The sequence below is a fragment of the Hyperoodon ampullatus genome (genome assembly GCF_949752795.1).
Source record: "Hyperoodon ampullatus genome assembly, chromosome: 20".
Classification (NCBI taxonomy): domain Eukaryota; kingdom Metazoa; phylum Chordata; class Mammalia; order Artiodactyla; family Ziphiidae; genus Hyperoodon; species Hyperoodon ampullatus.
The window spans coordinates 30409634-30429077 of record NC_136933.1 but is presented as its reverse complement, the minus strand read 5'-3'; the positions used below and the strand labels follow the sequence as shown (position 1 = coordinate 30429077).

The 19444-nt window shown below is 42.7% G+C and overlaps 2 protein-coding genes across 5 annotated transcripts in view; one reads left to right on the top strand and one right to left on the bottom strand.

Annotated features, from left to right (window-relative positions):
* MCPH1 (microcephalin 1) overlaps positions 1-19444 on the top strand; it is a gene marked incomplete at its 5' end in the record, with an annotated part of 223245 nt that overhangs the window by 91096 nt on the left and 112705 nt on the right. The window contains one exon of the mRNA XM_079726550.1: positions 2353-2430. Within this exon, the coding sequence (XP_079582676.1) occupies positions 2353-2430 (78 nt within the window). The remainder of the gene's footprint in view (positions 1-2352; positions 2431-19444) is intronic.
* Positions 5348-19444, bottom strand: part of ANGPT2 (angiopoietin 2) — a gene marked incomplete at both ends in the record, with an annotated part of 53824 nt that continues 39727 nt past the window's right edge. For all 4 annotated transcript variants that reach the window (XM_079726511.1, XM_079726512.1, XM_079726513.1 and 1 more), the window contains 4 exons: positions 5348-5508; positions 8729-8859; positions 13677-13843; positions 14395-14496. In XM_079726511.1, the coding sequence (XP_079582637.1) occupies positions 5348-5508; positions 8729-8859; positions 13677-13843; positions 14395-14496 (561 nt within the window). The remainder of the gene's footprint in view (positions 5509-8728; positions 8860-13676; positions 13844-14394; positions 14497-19444) is intronic.

The following is a 19444-nucleotide window of genomic DNA, read 5'->3' as shown; positions in this document are numbered from 1 at the left end:
GCCTACATAAATTAAATTTATTAATTTACTTACCAAAATGCTCCTGTAGATGCCTTACGGTTTTATATTTATAACATTTAGAAGTGGACAAATTCAGAGAACATACATTTTCTCCAAGAGATTGTTTAAATTCAGTTGATATTTTAATGTGGCTTACATTTGAACTCAAATGCCACCGCCATTTTTAAGACTGGTTCCCTGGATTCTCTCACTACTACGTTGTGTTTCTCACTATACTAGTCTTCCACATGCCTCATGTCTTGAAGTGAACCTGATTTTGAAACTTTCCACAATTTACTTCCTGGGCTAATCACATGAGTTCGTAGGGAACTAGTGTGTCTTCTGTAAATGATAACATACATCGACTGATAAGAGTAAGGTAAACACTGTCACTTCAATGGGTTATTTTAACCACTCATTAACCATGTTTGCTGTGTGTACAAAAAGATTTCAGTGTAGAGTTACCAGTTTTCTAATATCTTCTTTCATTGGACTTATTAAGGTAAGTTTTTTTTTTTTGGTAATGTTTGTTAGGCAGTAAAAATCAGGGGGAAACAAAAAGGGACTTCAATGACAAAATGCTGTCTACACACAAATCTATTGAAGATTGAACAGGGTCCCTGAGAACCCAACTCATTGGAGGGTCCAATGGAGCAGGGTCCATCTCTCTATATCATCTTGGGCCCAGTGCCCATGGAGCTGTTTGTCCTGTCTTTCTTGGCTTTTCTTCTCATTCTCCTGCCCAACAGTTGTGCTTGCACTGATGTCCTCAGCACACAGGGGTAGGACAGGGTATATTATCATACCTTCCCTACGATATGCAGCCAGCCAACCCTATTTTCTTACCACTTCTTCCAAAGCTCCCTCTACTGCAGCCAAAGAAAAAGAAGCTACTTTAATCCTGGCTTGCCCCATGGTATTCTCCCTCTGCCGGAATACCCTCTCCCTTTCCCACTGTCTCTCTCTTTGCCTGATGAGCTTTTACTCAGTTTAAATGTCGGCCCCTCTGTGGACCCTTTCTTGGTTTTCCTAGCCCGAGTTAGTTGGCTTCCTACCACAGGTTTGCACAGCCCTGCTTTGGAGGAACCAGCATTTGGTTGCTGCCATGCCTCCTGCAAGAGGGTAAAACCCTTCTAGGTTTGGGTTTGGGTTTCCAGGACCCAGCTTGGACTCTTATTCATGGTAGGCTCTCAATAAGTTGTTCACAGATGAATGGATAGTGAGCAGAAAGAAATAGTTGTTGAATAAGTAAATGCATCTATTGAAAGTAAGATCCGAGCCAGTGCTGAGAATGATCATTCAGATTTTGTATTCCGTTCTTGTCTTTATTCCATTACCATGCTCACTTTTTCTTAGAAACAAAACATTGCTGTCTCATGTCGGATAAGTATTAGGTTTAATATATAAAAAAGGAAATATTTCAGACTGATAGCCCATAGATGGTTTTGAACTTTAGGAACTACCAAAAAGGAAGACTTAGACCTCATTCCTGGTAATACAGCAAAAAAACCCCTTGAGTTTTACATAGCAACTCTAGGGGCAAAAAAAAAAAAAAAAGGATTTACTGAATGTAGGAAAGAAGGAAATTGCAGATAAAAAGATCAGTGTGAGTTATGTAATTCAGCTTGATTATTTTAGTTGTAAAATTCTACTGGTACATAGAAACATACAGCTCTTCAAGGAGTTTGGTCATAGAGTAGAGATGAGCACAGAATCTCAAATGTTGAATTAAAAATGAAAACATTGTTTTGATTATTTAAAAATGTATGGGTTCTAACGATGATGATGAAAGCTTGTTTATGAGACATTTTACTCTTCCAAAGTGTGAGAAGGCTTTCCAAACATGTATGTGGAGCACTTCTCCTAAAAACATTAGCTAATGATAGAAATAAAGTTACACACCAAAAGGTTTGCTTTTTGAATTTAGGTTTATGATCTATCTTCTCCTAATACATGGGTTTTTTTTAATTAATAAAATTCTGTATTATTTACTAAGGATTGTCTATAATGACTCCTTAAATTGGAAACTGGAATTTAGGAAGACGTAGTATTTCATATGTTTAGAAACGGGGTGGTTATCCTCACTAGGGTAATAACCCAGACTTCTAGCCATCAGGAGACTTTTTTCTTAACCAAGCGTTTATTAATATTTGTAACATTTTTGCAACCTGAAGATTCTGATGGCACTTTGGTGTTCAAGACACATGTGCTTCGGATCAATGTAGTATGTAGTTACTGCTAGGGTTTTTTTGTTTGTTTATTTTGGTTTTGATGTATCTTCAAACTGGTTTATTGTCCACTGAAAGCCTAATAAGCCTATAAAAAATGTTCTGCTTCTTCTGTCACTTATAGGTACTGTGGTCTTTGGAAATGGGTCATTGGATTTCCGAGGAACCGTTTGAAGAGTCAAACTACTTCCCTGCAGCTACTGTAAGTCACATATTATTTTATGGTGGTAAATACAATTTGGTATTTTCAGGAAGTCATTATTAGCATAGATATACACTCAAGTTTTTTTATTAAATCGAGCAATTATGTCTATAACTAAAAAGACATATTTGCAGAACTTAACACATTTCGTCTATTTGTGAGAATAAATGTGAGAATGTGAGAACATTCCTCAAAAAGTTGTGAGAAATGTAATCTCAAAAAATTTAATTATAAAAGTCCTCAGGATTGAGAAAAACAAAAATGAAAAAAGACTAGATTCTTGAAAAGATACTATTATATATTGCTTACTGCCTTAAAAAATGATGCTGTTACTGTTAACAGAGATAGAAGTGATAGGTATAAAAATTGTGGCCTGCTAACATTGTGACGTGGTCTTTCTGTTTTGATGTTTTTCCTGAAACTCAGCTTCAGCTTTACTGATTTTCAGGTATTTCAAATGCTTAATGGGAAAATTCCAGGTTCTGATTTTTTTAAAGATTAATAAGTAGGTAATTTCAGGTTTAGTTGGAAGCAGGATTGTGCAGAAGTTGGCTTTTGTTTTCAAATGTTAACTGGTTTGTGACCTTTTATCCTTTCAAAAGATTAATACCTGAAAGGTAAATGATGATGTGTAATCTGTGAGTGGTCTCCATGTTTTTTAATTGTTTGAGTATGCCATATGACTATCACATAGTGAGAAGTTGAACTCTGCCCTCCAGTCGCTGTGGTTATCTAGTTGTTGGGTTGTTTTTGTTTTCATTTTTGAGATTGCTGTTTTGATTTGCTCTGGACTTTATAAATGTTTTCTTAAGGAGAGAAAAAATTCCTCTCAGCAAGACTCTTTGTTTGAAATACCAGGTAAGGAGTTGAAGTGTAAAGTAAAAACGCAAATTCTCCCCCACTCGCTGTCATGAGAGAGTATACGTAACTCTGAATAACATAGTGAGGTTTGTCTTTGAAACTCACCTTATCTGCCTACATGGACAAGTGAATATAAATTGTGTTGTTGCCAATTTTTCCTGTATTATCATTTCCCCACCTCGGTGTCTGTCATGTGGTCATTGAGATGTCATGGAAATTTATTGTTTCTTTTGAGGCGGTGATATTTTCTTATTATCAGATGTTTTTTAGCTTGATACAAAGCTGTGTATAAATTCAACCTCTGTTAACCTTATGACGCCTTCTTACATGTAATAAGAGGAGCTGTTCTGGGATGGGAGGTTATGTTCTCATTAATATATTTGTTGGGAAAGTGCAGCATGGTGGAAAAGCAGAGGGCCTGACTTGTCCAGAGTCCATAAGTTGACTCAGCAACACCTGAGTGTCATAAAACTAAGCTGGGAAGAGGGGGGTGTGGGGATAAAATAAATTAGCTAAGAAAAATGGAATAAAGAAAAAAAACAGTGGTAGAACAGTATAAGGTGAAGACAGACACAGGTAAATGCTGGCTGCAAATTTGGCTCTAAGCTTCCTAGCAGCGGATTCAAAAGCGAATATATGAGAAATTGCTTCCAAATTATGAAGCATTACTCAAATGTTCATTAGTATTAATTGTACGATGAAAACTTCAAATGGAGTTAAAACTCTAGGAGTTTAAGGTTTCACAGTCCTGAGCTTAAATCTGTGCTCTCAAAATTTTTCTGTAAACATTTGAATATGCTATAAATAACAGATTTTGGTTTTGTGCCCCAGAACACTTTTTTTTTTTTTTTAATTTGCTGGTGGTTTAAGTCTAGTAAGATTTAAGTTAATGTTACTAACGCAAATTATTTTTTCCCCTAAATAACTTCCGGGGTGAACCCAGCTTGAGAAGTATAGCTTTGTAAGTGTTTTAAATGGAAGGGTTTTCTCAACCACAAAGGACATTGTAGCCTACTTCCCTAAAATACATCTTAGTAGAAGAGAAAAAAGACTTCTGTATTAGAATAGTGAGTAAAAGATAGGAAAGCCTCTTTGTCATGAAATTAAATGTATAATTTTCTTCATCATTAAAAATCAAGATTTTCCTTGTCACAAGGCACAATCATTTGTTTCAGAATCATATTACAATGTTGTAAATATCATAAAAGTTAAATGCGGTCATCTCACCTAATAAGTTATATTTAATTACTAAAAATCCCTTCATATTTAACAGCGAGGCTGAAAAAAATAGTACAATCTTCATATATACTAAAAGAACACGTTTCTATTAATAATTTCAGAGATCCTGAAAGTTTTCACCATAAAAACTTGAAATATATATATTTGAGCATTAACTTAAAACTAACCTATCAATACCTATGCAAATATGCTGTTCTCAAAATGAAAATTTAAAGCACCTAAGAGGAGGAGTAAAAATGAGTTAACTATGTTTTTCCTTCTCCAAATATTAAACCGCTAATAACCACTTCTCATAAAAATCCCTGAATATATAGTATATTTTTATGGCTTCGAGAATTTTTCCTTCCTTTTAATTATGATAGTGGTGCTGAATTCAGGACATATGGATATTTACACAATCTATAAACAGTGCTCAGAAGAATGCAGTTCCAAGGTTATCTCTACTATATGGCATAAGTGTTCTGTTTTCCTGTTATTTACTGATCGACTCGCACATAACATTCTTGGTTGTGACAACAGAGCCTGTAAATTGTCAGTCTCATTCGCAAGCTTAAATTTATCTTCCCGTAGGCTTTCTACCAGGTCACCATGCCAGGCTGTGGCTCGTTGGGGGTTGTGCTTCGGTTCGTTGAGTGATGCGGGTTTAAGGGGTGACGCTGATGGGGTTCTAACTGGGAGCTCGCGGGTCCCCTTGGTCTGGAGCGCGGGCAGTCTGTCCGAGCTGGATAGGGAGGCAGCATGCAGCTGTGTCTTTCAGAGCTTTGGGATTAAGTCTTTGAAAACTGGAAGACACTGTTCCTCAGGTGTGCGCAGGCATTTAGAAATCTGCTGGGCGGATCATCATGGTCGTGGCCTTGAGCGAGTAGCCGGACCCTTTCCAGTAGTACCACTTAATACCATTGAACTTATTTGTGTTCTGCCTCTGTGGGTAGTACATTCCGTTCAGGTTGGAAGGACCACAGGCATCAAACCACCAGCCTGTGAAAGTGAAACACAGAAGGAATTAGGAGCCAGGTGGCCCTGTCTCAACGCGGAGTTACAAATACTGGCTAATCCGCGAGTCACATTCTGCTCATTTTAAGCAGGTGTGTGCGGGCCTTCTTAAGAGTGGAGGGTGCCGCCCTGGCAGGTGGCAGTGTGGTTTTCCACCTCTACACTGGCGGAACCGTAGCCCCTGGGGCACATGTTTTTACGCGCTTTCTTGCTCCTCTTGCCCTGTGCTGTGGGGAAGGGCCAGTCACCCACAGACATGACTAGGAGACCCACAGGACAGTTGACAGTGTGGAAAGTCAGAGCCTGAAGAATCGATGGGTGGCTCTCCTCGGCCCAGGATCATCTTCCATCCAGTGCCAGCAACACGGTGGACCAGGCTGCTTCAGGCTCCCCTCCGCCTAACAAAGAAAGTCTTTTTGGGACTTTCCTGGTGGAGCAGTGGTTAAGAACCCCCCCGGCCAATGCAGGGGACATGGGTTCGAGCCCTGGTCTGGGAAGATCCCAGATGCTGCAGAGCAGCTAAGCCCGTGCGCCACAACTACTGAGCCTGCTCTCTAGGGCCCGCGAGCCACAACTGCTGAGCCCGTGTGCCACAACTACTGAGCCTGTGCTCTAGAGCCCACGAGCCACAACTACTGGAGCCCACGTGCCTAGAGACTGTGCTCCGCAACAAGAGAAGCCACCGCAGTGAGAAGCCCGTGCACCGCAACTAGAGAAAGCCCGTGCACAGCAACGAAGACCCAACACAACCAAAAATCAATCAATCAATAAATTTATTTTTAAAAAAAAGTCTTTTTGTTTCAAACGTAACCCCAAATTTTAAGTACTCAGTGGAGCTAGATAAAAAGGAAGCCTTTAAGTCCCAGAGACAGAAAGGAAATTTAAAGCTATAGTGGTGTGTGCACTAAGGTAAAGTGGGGGACCTGGGAGGCCGCTGCATGGCACAGCGGCGGGTCAGTGGGCATCCACACCTACACCTGAAGGACTAGGCTTGGGCTTTTAATACCCTTACCTAGAGGCCCTGGGTTTGGGAGGGGAAGGAATGACCTCAGTCTACAAGCATTAATCCAGATAAATCTTTGAAAGATTGTGTTGGAAGGACACATACAGTATGATGCCATTTATATAAAATTTTAAAATACAGAAAAAAATAACTATTATCGATCTCTCCATACCTAGTAAAAGAAATAAGTAATGTGAACGTTACAGGTATTGGTAGGGCATGTTTTATTTCTTTAAAAAGTATTCTGATGCAATTATTATATTATTTATACACTGGACTGTGATCACCAGTTATTACATCCAAGTGCCTAAATTTTTTCCTGATAGTAACAGCTCCATGACTCGAGTTGATTCAGATTAATGTTGATTTGATAAGACATCTGTGTGTGTGACTCAGAAACCTTCAAAATGTTCAAGAATATTGCAGATTTATAGATCTGTCCATTCCGGAGCCTGTTGTCTGACTCAACTATAGAATTTACTGTCTATGCAGAAACCTAGCTGGTCATTCGGCTGGTTTATCTGTGGTCCAGACCACGGCTGGGAATCTGACCTCTACAGTCAGGACCGCTCTGCTGTCTCTCTTGGGCTGCGTTTCTTCTCCCCGATCTCCTTTCCACTTCCACTCTCAGCCCTAAATCTTGATCTGAGTAAGTAAATATGTTGTTTCCTTGGTTATTAATGCACTGATACTCTCTTGAGTAGCTCTTGACATTCGGGTGGTCTGAAAACCGCCACCCTCTGCGTGGACAGCTGGGCTCAGTGTGGGAATGACAGACAGGAAGCAGGATTCGGCGTGCTCCCTCTCCTCACCCCCCTCTCCTGGTTGGCTTCCAAAAGGATTACTCTGGTGGGATGGGAGAGACAGGCAGCTTTTACACAATCAGCATAATAGCTTTCTCTGGTTGAAATAATTACTGAAGTAAGTATGGCTAATAGGGAAGACCTAGGTTACCAACGTATGTTTATACATGAAATATATTCTCTAAGGAACCATAGGACTGATTTTCTTAATGGAGCCTAATTCTCTCAGTATCATTTTAAAGACTTGAAAATTACTGGGTTTCAAATTATTTTTGTAAATAAATCCTTCCTTTTGTTCGTAAATGATTCTTAACTGCAGTACAAACACACGACAAGTTTAGACCCTTTACTTGTTTACGCAGTACCTCGTATTTATAAGATATATTGACTGCAGCTCTTCCCTCTGGTTTTCCTGAGTGAGTAATGAATGAACTTTTGGTGATACAATTCATGGTCTCTACAAATTAAACCCTGCCAATTTCCTGTTTGCCTCTGCATTTAGTCTGCATGTTGGAAGAATTTTTGTTGCCGATTTCAACCTTTCAGTGTTTTTAAGAACTAACTCCACAGCATTTGCCCGACTTTTTCCTGGTCTCAATCACAATGAACTGGTTTTGGTTATTCCACGTTTAAACTTTTAGGAATCGGAAGAATACGTTTTCTAACAGTTGGTTCCTGTCACTGAACTCTGAAATGTTTCTGAAAACTCATCTGGCCATGAAGTGACTGTTATATCACATTTGCTTATGGGTATAGTTTCTTTTTGTTTGTTTGTTTTTTGTTTCTAAGAGATCTAACGTGAAAGGTAGAAGGCAAGAAGAGTCTGAAGATAAAGGCCTTAAACTGGACAATCATTCATTTTAATTTGATGCACAGAAAAGGAGCTTGGTTAATTACTTTCTGTGCATTATTAGTATTTGCTATATATCAAGAAATACTTTAAAAAAAAAGACAACTGAAAAATCCTTGTTTGAACAATAAATTATTAATTGGAAACATTTCTATACTGATGAATCTATATCACTGTTTCGGTAGCCATTTTTAATTTTTAACCTTTTTAATAAAGCAAAATGGAATTAAACCATCGTGCCAACATCTGACACTCAGCACAAACTCCAGAGAGCTTGCTGAGTATCACACGGCCCGTCTCCTTGCCAGGGGTAGGTCCTGAGGAGACACAGTTGGCCTGCTGACAATTCTAGCTCAATATCACATTCGTGTGTAAAACTCAACAGTCTGAAAAAGCGAAAAACAAATCTCCCTGTATTGAGCAAGTAAGTCTATTTATGAAATTTGGACATTGTCACCAATCACAGGTTGAAGTCCAAAGAGCCAACCTTTCCCTCTATGAAATCCTTCCTTTGCCAGTACAAATAGGAAGAGAGAAACGTCATCCCACCTCCTGTGAGCATTTGTGAACATTTGCAAATACATTTGTCGTTGTCTGCGTCCTTGGTGCTAAAATCATTTCCTGGTTGGCTTATGCTGCTTATTTTGCCGGCTGTCCCTGTGAGTCCTTTAAGGTGAATCCTGTAAGCATGCAAAGAAAAAAAAAAAGGCAAAACATAATTGGCTTGGGTGGTTGATTTATCATAGTGGAAAGCTTTTTACAATGAAGAATTTCATTCTACAGAAACACGTGCTATGCTGGTTAGTGCACTAGTGCTTACTCCGGACAAAATGCTTTTGCGCTGGTATAAACAGGAACCAACTTATCATCAAATCCTTAGGCAAAGAGGAATGTTTTCATGAAGCCTTCAAGGCATATCACTTGCACAAGCATCAGCGGGGACTTCGGGGCCCTGTAATTTATTTTCCTGCTGTTTTCAGGTAAACAGAAGAGGGGGAAATACATCGTGATGGGATCCTCCTTCCAAGTCTCCAGGCATCATCCATATATTGTAGAAATTAGAATCCAGGGTGACTGGTGGGTGTGGGGAGGACAGCAGACAGCAAGGGGTGACCACTGAATGTGGAGCAGAAATCTAGAGGACTGTGTGGAAAAACAAATCCTTGTGGCTGCTTTGCCTTGTTTCTGAATAGTATTATAATAAACCTGCCAGACATTGAGAAAGAATAAGTGTACTATTAAGTTAGACCCTAGATAATAGCCCAGGCTTGTAGAAGATTGCAGAGATCTGGCTCGCCCCAGCACTGTGCCTGCCAAGGAGCGGGGAGAAAGCAGGGGCAGGTCTGTGAGCCTGACTCCAGGAAAGCCCCAGGCAGACAGGCTCCGGAGCTCGGAGCAGGGCCCAGGGGACGCGGGTGCCTGTGTCGAACTCCATGTCACAGTGTGGCACTTGGAGCATGGACACCTGGGGCCTGAGGTCTCCCCATCCCAGGGACCCTCCTGCTGTGCTCTAAGCGCCGCCGACGCCGCTCATCTTGGTAACACCTGCTCACATTTGCTAACAGCTATCTGGGAGGGAATAGGATTTCCTGGAATTCATGTTGGAGCAGAAGGTGGAGCTGAGAGGAAAGGTTCTCCAGGGGTGTGTCTCTAACCCGCCTGTGCCACTCACTGTCCCGGGCCCGTGCATGGAATGCCCAGACCAGCCCCGAGAGGCAGGCGCCACCCCTCTCTTCCACGTAAGATCGCTGAGTTCGGTTCGGAGGTGGGAGCTCGTCCACAGCCACACGCTGTAAGTGGTGGAGCTGGGACTGGCAGCAGCTGGGACTGCACCTCTGTTAGGGCTCCACGCTGGTGCACCCCTTCGCAGGGGCGCTTGGTTATCGAGGAGGCAGTTTTGAAAAGGGGGGCACAGGGGCATATCCAGTGAGTTCCATAAAGCGCTGGTCCCGAGCAACGTTTGTGTTGGTAACTCAGAGTTTTGTTTGTAGGACTGCAGCTCTGGAAGCCTCGTCACAGGCATTGACCGAATTTCTGAATTTCAGGGTTATCCTCGTGCTTCAGAAATGACCCTGGGCCCTAGCACAGCCCCTGCATACCTGCTGCAAGGCCTTCCTGTAACTTCTGCTCACTGTTGGGATTTTGAAACACTTTAATTTCTGTCCAGGCCCTTCTCACTAATCGTAGGTAGGACTGAGATGAACTACTTCGCGTGCTTTTCCTCCTGTGAACTCTCCTGTCTCCTTTGAACAATCTCAGTTCTAGTGGAACGCATTAAATTTCCCCAAAGCAAAAGAAGGGAGAATACTATGTTTTATGAGTCTCTATGAGAAAAGTTGTATCTTTTTAGATCCTTCTGCCGTGTGGCCCATTGTTTTATTTTATTTTTTATTTTTATTTTGTGGCTGCGTTGGGTCTTCGTTGCCGTGCGTGGGCTTTCTCTAGTTGCGTTGAGCGGGGGCTACTCTTGGTTGCAGTGTGTGGGCTTCCCATTGCGGTGGCTTCTCTTGTTGTGGAGCACAGGCTCTAGGCACGCAGGCTTCGGTAGTTGCAGCATGCAGGCTCAGTAGTTGTGGCATGTGGGCTCAGTAGTTGTGGCTCGTGGGCTCTAGAGCGCAGTCTCAGTAGTTGTGGCACGCAGGCTCTAGGGAGCGCGGGTTTCAGTAGTTGTGGCTCGTGGGCTCTAGAGTGCAGTCTCAGTAGTTGTGGGGCACGGGCTTAGTCGCTCTGCGGCATGTGGGATCTTCCCAGACCAGGGATCGAACCCGTGTCCCCTGCACTGTCAGGCGGATTCTTAACCACTGTGCCACCAGGGGAGTCTGGCCCATTGTTTTAAAGTTGCCTTCTTGTAAAACTTGATTATTAAGAACAGCCACGTTCTTGGGCTTCCCTGGTGGCGCAGTGGTTGAGAGTCCGCCTGCCGATGCAGGGCACATGGGTTGGTCTGGGAAGATCCCACATGGCGCGGAGCGGCTGGGCCCGTGAGCCATGGCCGCTGAGCCTGCAGATCTGGAGCCTGTGCTCCGCAACGGGAGAGGCCACAGCAGTGAGAGGTCCGCGTACCGCAAAAAAAAAAAAAAAAAAAAAAAAAAAAAGAATAGCCACGTTCTTGAAATTACTTTAAATTGGTACCCATTGCTTTTATATCACAGTGGAGTGAAAGGAGAGGTAATGCCAACATTTAATAATTAAATCTCAGTGTTTGTATAGAATTGCAAGAATGTTTGTGAAAAGTGACCAATTCTTAAGGTTTAATATACAAATAGTTTTTAGTTCTAGTAAAAATAATCATACTCTATTGATGCATTTATCCCTTCTTATAACGTGTATTTTTTCAGTTTTCCTACATTTGGAAAAAAATTCCTTTAGTGGAAAACAACTTAGCTGCTACATACAACTGGCATTCTGAAACATCTGTAGTTATTGTTTTAGTCACATCCCAGTTTTCTTATCACATTGACATGTTTTATTAGGATAATAATTTTTTCAGTGTAGTATCTGTTTTATACTGCCAAGTAAATTAAACTGAGCTTTAAACAACTGTGTGCTTTTTAAAATGGCATATCCAAAAATTGATTGCGTTTCTAAAGGAAATATCTGTTAAGAACCATCGCAGTTTAAAAATTTTTATAATGTCAGCATACAAGGGTAATGACCCATATTGTAAAATCTTCTTATATAAACAGTCTAATCCTTAATTTTTGTGTGTTTTTTTTTTTTTTAATTCCTGTGTTGTAGATTCCTAACCGTTGCCAGTTGAAAAAATATTTAGCTTGGAGGTCAAACAATGACCAACCACTCATGTCTAAAAACTCATTGAAGTTTTGATCTGTGGAGTCAACTTTGGACTGCAGTGAGGCCCCAACACCTATCCCTTCATTCATCTGAGTCCCTGTCCACCCTGGACAGCCGGCTCTTTCTGTAATGAGAGCTGATGGGCTGTTTCACCGACTTCTTAAAAGTCATGTCGAAGCTTGTCGTACATTATCTGTTTTCAAAACATGCTTCTGAATTTTGGCCCACTGTTTATAAAGCAGGACACTGGACATTGTGCAGTTCTCAGGTGGCTGTCAGCAAGCTGGCTTTCAGCCCGTTTTTTCACGCTGTCCATTGCGAGCCTCCCCAAGGAAGCCAGCTCAAGGGTTTCGAAATCGTGGGTTTTTCCCAAACTACTCAGATCTTGGAATTTCTGTTGAGCAGAGGGTCTGAGCCGGGCATCACTGGGATTTAGGCGGGACGGCAGGCCAGTTGATGCCTGTCTCCTGTGACGTTCCGATGGAACTTCGCTTGTTTATTTCTGACTTCAGAGTTGGAGTTTCACAACGTGTGCTCCATGATCACCAAAACCCCCAAACTCCACCCGTCCGAGCTCTCTAGACACCCTCAGGGTGTGTTGGTGCCTGAACCCTTGTGTTGTGCCTTCTCAGACCAATTCCCGCGTGGCCACCAGGCACCCCATCGCCCTGCTCTGTGCCGCTGTCGACACGCATTTCTGAGCCCCTTTCCCTGTAAAGCACAGATGCACGTGCCTACTGCCCTTGCCTGGCACAGCAGGTTGTAAAGATCCCTTTGCTCGGGCTTCCCTGGTGGCTCAGTGGTTGAGAGTCCGCCTGCCGATGCAGGGGATACGGGTTCGTGCCCCGGTGCGGGAGGATCCCACATGCCGCGGAGCGGCTGGGCCCGTGAGCCATGGCCGCTGAGCCTGCGCGTCCGGAGCCTGTGCTCCGCAGCGGGAGAGGCCACAGCAGTGAGAGGCCCGCGTACCGCAAGAAGAAGAAGAAAAAAAAAATCCCTTTGCTCTGTCTCTACTCTCTGGGCGTTTTAGAGCCAAAGAGTAAATTCCCGGTCAAAATTGCCCACGCTTTTCTTGGAACATTCAAGATTAGCTGTGTCCAGTGGGTGGGAGGAGGTAGGTAAATACTGAGGCAGTGCTGTGAATCAGCTGGTCTTCCTGTAGCAGAGGGCAGAGGGTCTGGCTACCTACTGCCCACCTCATCCTTGCTCTTTTGAACTTGGCAACTCATCCTGACTTTGGGATGGAACATAACAGTTGAATGTGTTTAAACTTCATAAAGATAGATTTAACTTTTAAAACCTTCTGGAAGAAAACAATAGGGTCATGGGTATACATCTGTTGTGATATTGGCATGACATTTTATAATAGGGACACAACATTCACCTATTCTACAAATAGTCGTTAAAGGCCCATTATCTGCCAGGCAGGGTTCATCTGTACCCTGAGGATACACAGCAAACAAAACAGGCAAAATTCTGTCGTCATGAAGCCTTCCTTATATTGTTGAAATTAAAGTTAGAATGTTGAAACTAGAGAAGCTTACCTAAAGGCGGCAAAGAACTCTAAGAAACAAGATGTTTTTCCCCCTTAGGGTAGCCTATGAGTAATTTAGATTCTGGTTAATACAGTGGGGTTCTGACTTTCTGGAGTCATCACCCAGCAAATCCTTTAACTTTTTTCAGTGACATATAATTTCCTTACCTGTAACTGAGTTCTTCGCTTGAGAGATAGAAATGGTCGTACAACGAGTAAGCCTCATTCCCTTCCCAGTCTTTCAGGTGTATTTTAAGCACGTAGCGTTTCTGATTAGTCACTTGTGAAACAAACTCATTTCCCAGCCAGTGTTCGCCTGAAGGGCTCCCAAATCCCTGAAATCGAAGTTGTAAAATTCACTTACTTCATTTACTTTTTCTTCATGTATTTGAAATCAATAGTCCATCAATTTAACACGGAATAGCCATTCAGTATTCAACAGGAGTCCCTTCCTGTACCGTGAAACTTTGGGGTCTTCCATATAAGAAAGATTTTTAAAAGGTCAGTTTTAGGAAACTAAGCTGTTACCAGAAGGAAATTAGTATTGGGATAATTAGAACGACTTGGGGAGCCACCAATATCATAAACAGCTCAGTTTACAGACGTGTGAAACACTATGAAACAGTTTACCAAAAAATGCTGAGCCCACCGTTAAAAATAAGCCTAACTTTCGCATGCCTTCGTTTTGATATATAGTTTACATTACATCGGCAGGACCATTCTTCAACGGGGAGACTGAAACACCAGTTAGAAAGAACCCTTTGGTTAAAAAAAAATGATCAAAAGTCATTGGTTAGTTTTAGATTTGTGGTAAAGTTCCTGCACATTCTCAAAGTTAGTTTTCGCAAAGAAAATTATTTTCAGATGGTTTAAAGAGTATTCATACCACTTTATATTCTTTCCAAGTCCTCTGAAAATCAACACTGCCATCTTCACGTCGCTGAATAATTGTCCACCCACCTCCAGCTGTTTCCATGTCACAGTAAGCCTGCAAACAGGAACGCACAATTACTGCCTGGGAAATGTCCGTGACTTGGGTCTTTGTCTTAAATAACAGAAACGAGATGAACGGAGATACTTATAATAAGACCAGGGCTGATGGGGTTCTCTGGGGTAAATCTTTGTGGTCTTCCAAGAGGCAGAGGATTTTAAAGAAATTGAAAACCATGCATTTAAAATGATGATGAAAAATAAACAGTAATATAACATGATGTGTCGATGAAACTAGGACCTTGTCATCATCTGTTCTAGGCTAAAGACCCACCCCGATAGCTGACCCTGAGATCGCTGTTCCTTAGAGATTCGTGGGGAATGGGACATGTTGGCAGATTGGCCCCAAACCTCTCATCTCCAGCCTATAGAAATCCATTGCCTCGTGTTCACAGCCCTGAAAACCTTTATGATGGTTGCCGGTCCCGACTGACTGTCCAGAGAGTGGTGTAAAAGGGAGACTCTTGCATTGTGGGGTTTCCAAGACTCCTGTGATGCCATGGGGCTATTTGGCTTCCTCCATGTGTGGGATCAAAGTCAGGTTTCCTGGTTCATCCCTCAGAACAAGGAACTGGCGGCTCCCGTGTACCCACTGTGTGTGTGTGACCTGAGGGGCCTGGCAGCTCCACCCCGCAGACCCTGACTTCACGCTTCTCTGCACTTTGCTCACTGCCCCTGTTATCTCTTCCCAGCTCTTTTGATTTCTGCTTTTAAACGGGCTTGGTGGGTTTAAACTTTGTTCACTACACAGGATTCTTTCTTGGGCTAGGAGCATGCATGCTCAATTTCAGCTCAGCTGGAGTTTTATTATGAAATTAAAACCCTCTGAAAATAAGATTACACAAATAGTTTTAAATAATGAGATTATAGTAGAACGAAGGAGTTTTCCAAAAAGTTAAGATGAATTTCCTTACAGGTTACAAGGTAGTAAATGTGAAAGTTAAGGTTCAAAAACAATTAGAAATATTCTTCCTTTGTTGTCTTCCATGGTCTTTGGGGGGAATAATGGAGATAATTTTGGCAGAGTAAGTTTACACGTCAACTATACTGCATTTGTGAGCCGAAATCCTGGAGAATGGGGGCTAAAGGAGAACCCAGAGTGCACCTAGACCAGACCCGCCCTTTCACTGTAAGCGCTTGTTGGCCGTCCTGTTTCGAGTGGAACCAGGAGCAGCAGCTGGAACCCAGTGCTGGTTCTCCTGTTGTGCCCTCTCCACCACCATTCCAGACCCTCTCCAGGATGGACACTCGGCCCATCATCACTTCCCCAATGATCCTCATGTTTCGAAACATGCGTTCCATGAAAGAAAATTATTTATCAAGAATAAAATGATTTCCCCATTTTAAGTTATTCAGCCGTATGAAATTGATCTGCTTAATATAACCCCTTGTTATCTCTCTGTGTTGACATTATTATTATTATTAATTATCGTTGTTATCATTGCTCTGCATCACTCTGTTCCAAGCACCAGGCTAGGCGCTTCCCGTATGTTATCTGTAATCTCGCGGCAACTCTGCTGTGATGCTATCTTTCTGCGTGTTTGAAAGGAGAAAAGATTTGGTAAAGTTAGGTTAATTTGACCAGAGTCATTCAGCTATTAAGTGGCATATAGGATTTGAGTAAGGTCTCTTTAATTTCCTGATTCTGTGATGTGTTTTCTACTCGCCCATGCTTCCGAAAACAGAGAAACCTGACTCCATGCAGCTCCAAGTTGAAATCAGTTCACGAATACTACTGCCTCTCACTTGCCTCTGGTCCACAAGATGGTCAGTACTGCTCACTTCTGTCAGCGTGTCTAGTAAACTAGCTGAATAAGCTCCATTGATCTGAGCAGTCCTGCGCACACATGTTAACTCCCCTGTATCCTAAAAGGCGTGCTAGGGGGTAAAAGGACTGCACACTGTTCTCAGGGAGCCTGTCCTCTTTCTAATACTTGCTTCTTCAGTGTCAAAATCACCCTGATGAAGTTGCTGATATTTAAGTCAGAGAACAAGTCCATCTTGTTGTGGAAATCAGTGAAGACCAAGAGCTGGGGTCTGAGCCATACTATCCTCTAACCCCATTAGGGACAATGACGGGATCATGAGAACGTTTTCTTAAGATTACTTTGTCCACCTTAAGAAGAAGAACAGAGCATTTATAAAAACTGAAGTATTATGGCTAGTTGGCTCGTGAGGCTTCCAGAGGAACACAGTGTTCGAGTAGAGTTCTCCACGTAGCCAGGAGATACAGGTGACGATGATGAAGCAGATGCTCTCAGGGTCGGAACAGCATGAGTCCTCAGACAAGGCCTGTGACCTCACTGCTGAGCTACAGCAAACCTGAGGGCAGTGAATACTTTTGATGAGCACACCGTGGTGTGGTCCAGGGACCTGATATCTCGTTCTAAAGCTTGATTTCTTTCAGCAAATAGCGCTTGATTTAAATGTGATGCTTCGGCTCTGAGGCCGTGGTGAATGAGTGATTAAACAGCAAACAGATCAACATTAGGCGTCAGGCAACCTGGGAAACTTAGGGAAGGAAACTCTTATGTCTCTGACTAGCAAAAATGTAACCCTGATGCTTCTGATAGATGCCGTCTTGCAATGTCTATCTTGTACAAAAACCTAACGAATTCTTCAAAAATAAAGTTCAAAGGATATTTAGGCCTCTTTGGGAAAGATCTGCGCAGAGATCTGTTGAACATCCTTTCCTTGAATTAGATGAAGCAGGCCAAGCTCGGGTGCCCTGGCCCACGGAGAGGTTGCCTCACAGTCCTTGGGTGTTGGATGGACGGCGGGCACCGAGCCCTGTCCTGGGCGCTCATCTCTGTCACCGCCATCATCTCCCCGAAACCGCTCTCTAGGACAGGGGACATCGCGTCACGTCGCAGATCAGGAAGCGGAAGCCTCACGCAGGTTCAGTGACTTGCTGAGAGGCACACGTTGGCAGAGTCAGAATTTAAACCCCAATCTATCGGACTTCCTCAGGTTGAATTATGGAGTCTGAAGTCTGGAAGGGAATCCAGAGGTAACTCATCTGGACCATATATTTTAGAGATGAAACAATTGAGGCTTCAAAGATTGTTGTTCCCGGCTGTGTCAATGAGTTGTTTTCACTGTGTATGTGTAAAAGGCATATATAAATCCTAATGTTTCCAGCCGTGGCCTGAGACCACATCACCCCAGAGCTGTATATCTTCTCCCGGCAGTGAGGCCTTTGGGGTTGGTACAGCGAGCGGGGGCAGGGACATGCGCGGAGGCAGGAAACATTACACAGCTGTAGGGAGCTGATAGTCCCTCTGGGTCTGCATCAGGGAGCATCCCTACTCTACTCTGCATCCTCCTCCTCCTCAGGTCACTCCTGTCCCCTTACCTCCGGACCAAGAACAGACCAACATCTGGTGACAGACAGTAGCATACAAAGAGCTGGCATGCGAACCAGATAGCAAAGGGGACTGAAGGGCTTAGTATAGAGTCTGCTCATTACTTTTTCATCTGCAACAGAATATTTGGGCTTTTTCTCCCCCTAATACACTGCTTTTAGGGTGCTAGGGACATTAACTGATTTTCAAGGTTGATTTAAAGCAGCATAAATGAATTAGAAAGATTGCTTTGGAAAGTCTTATCGTGAATAATAGCACAAGAATATTGTGCTATTATTCAAGATAAATTGAATATTTATTTATTTATTTATTTTTTTTTTGCGGTACGCGGGCCTCTCACTGTTGTGGCCTCTCCCGTTGCGGAGCACAGGCTCCAGACGCGCAGGCTCAGCGGCCATGGCTCACGGGCCCAGCCGCTCCGCGGCATGTGGGATCTTCCCGGACCGGGGCACGAACCCGTGTCCCCTGCATCGGCAGGCAGACTCTCTACCACTGCGCCACCAGGGAAGCCCCCTTGTTTGTATTTTTAAAGTGTTTTCCTTTATTACCATGTTAAATACTGAGGATAACCCTGAGTTCAAAGAGATGATACTTTCAGGAGCCTTTAAAATTTCCATTTTGATACAGCATCAAGTGCCTTTTCTGTAAGTGTTTCTGTTCATTCAATGTGTAGCTGCTTTTACAGTTAGATGTAAACATATTTATAGGCATTTAACATATACAGTCATCCCAGAGTTCTATAACACTTCACACTGATTCTCATGTACTGTTGTTTTACCTTATCAAAGCCACATTGAAATATTCCCCGGGGAAGTGACTTTTTTTTTTTCTCTCATCTAAAGCTTAATATCTCCTAAAGCAAGTTCAAGAGGCATGCTCCCTGAGAAAACCAATATCCAAGAAAAACCGAGTTAGCTGTACACTAGCTTCTCCTGATGGTAAATTCTGATTCTTGGTTCACTTATGAGCTTCCACCTTGAAGTAAACTCCAGGTACTTGGGAAGAAAATGACCTGCTCTCATTGATGGTGTGATTTAAGTCTTCTAGCCCATCAGGTGGGGTAAGAATGGCCCACCCAGGGAAGCTTTGAGCCCCCTGCAGCAAGTCCAAAGGGTTGGAACTGTCTCCATAACCATGTCCTTGGCCTTTGGGGCTGTGACAGCATTTGCACTGATGGTACAAAAGCACTAGTGGGTGAAACTGCCAGCACCCTAGAATGAACTAACAGTGCAAACCATGCCGGAGTCACTGTGTTCCTCAGTCACACACTTGCAGTTTGGCGGGGGGGGAACCAATTTCACTTCAGGATGTCTCTGACAAAGCAGTAAAAAAGTATTAATTTTATTAAACCTCCACTGCTGCGGGCACGTCTTTTTATACTCTGTTTGGTGAAATGGAAATGAGTATAAATCACTTGTGCACATCAAGGTGCCGTGGCTGTCTCAAAGAGAAATTTTGTGTGACGGTTTTAGTTGCAGGTTGAACAAGCCTTTTGGTTTTTGGATGGAATACGATTGCTGCTTGAAATGACGATTGAAACATAGACTATGGGTATTCGAACTCTGGTAGTTTGGAAGACAT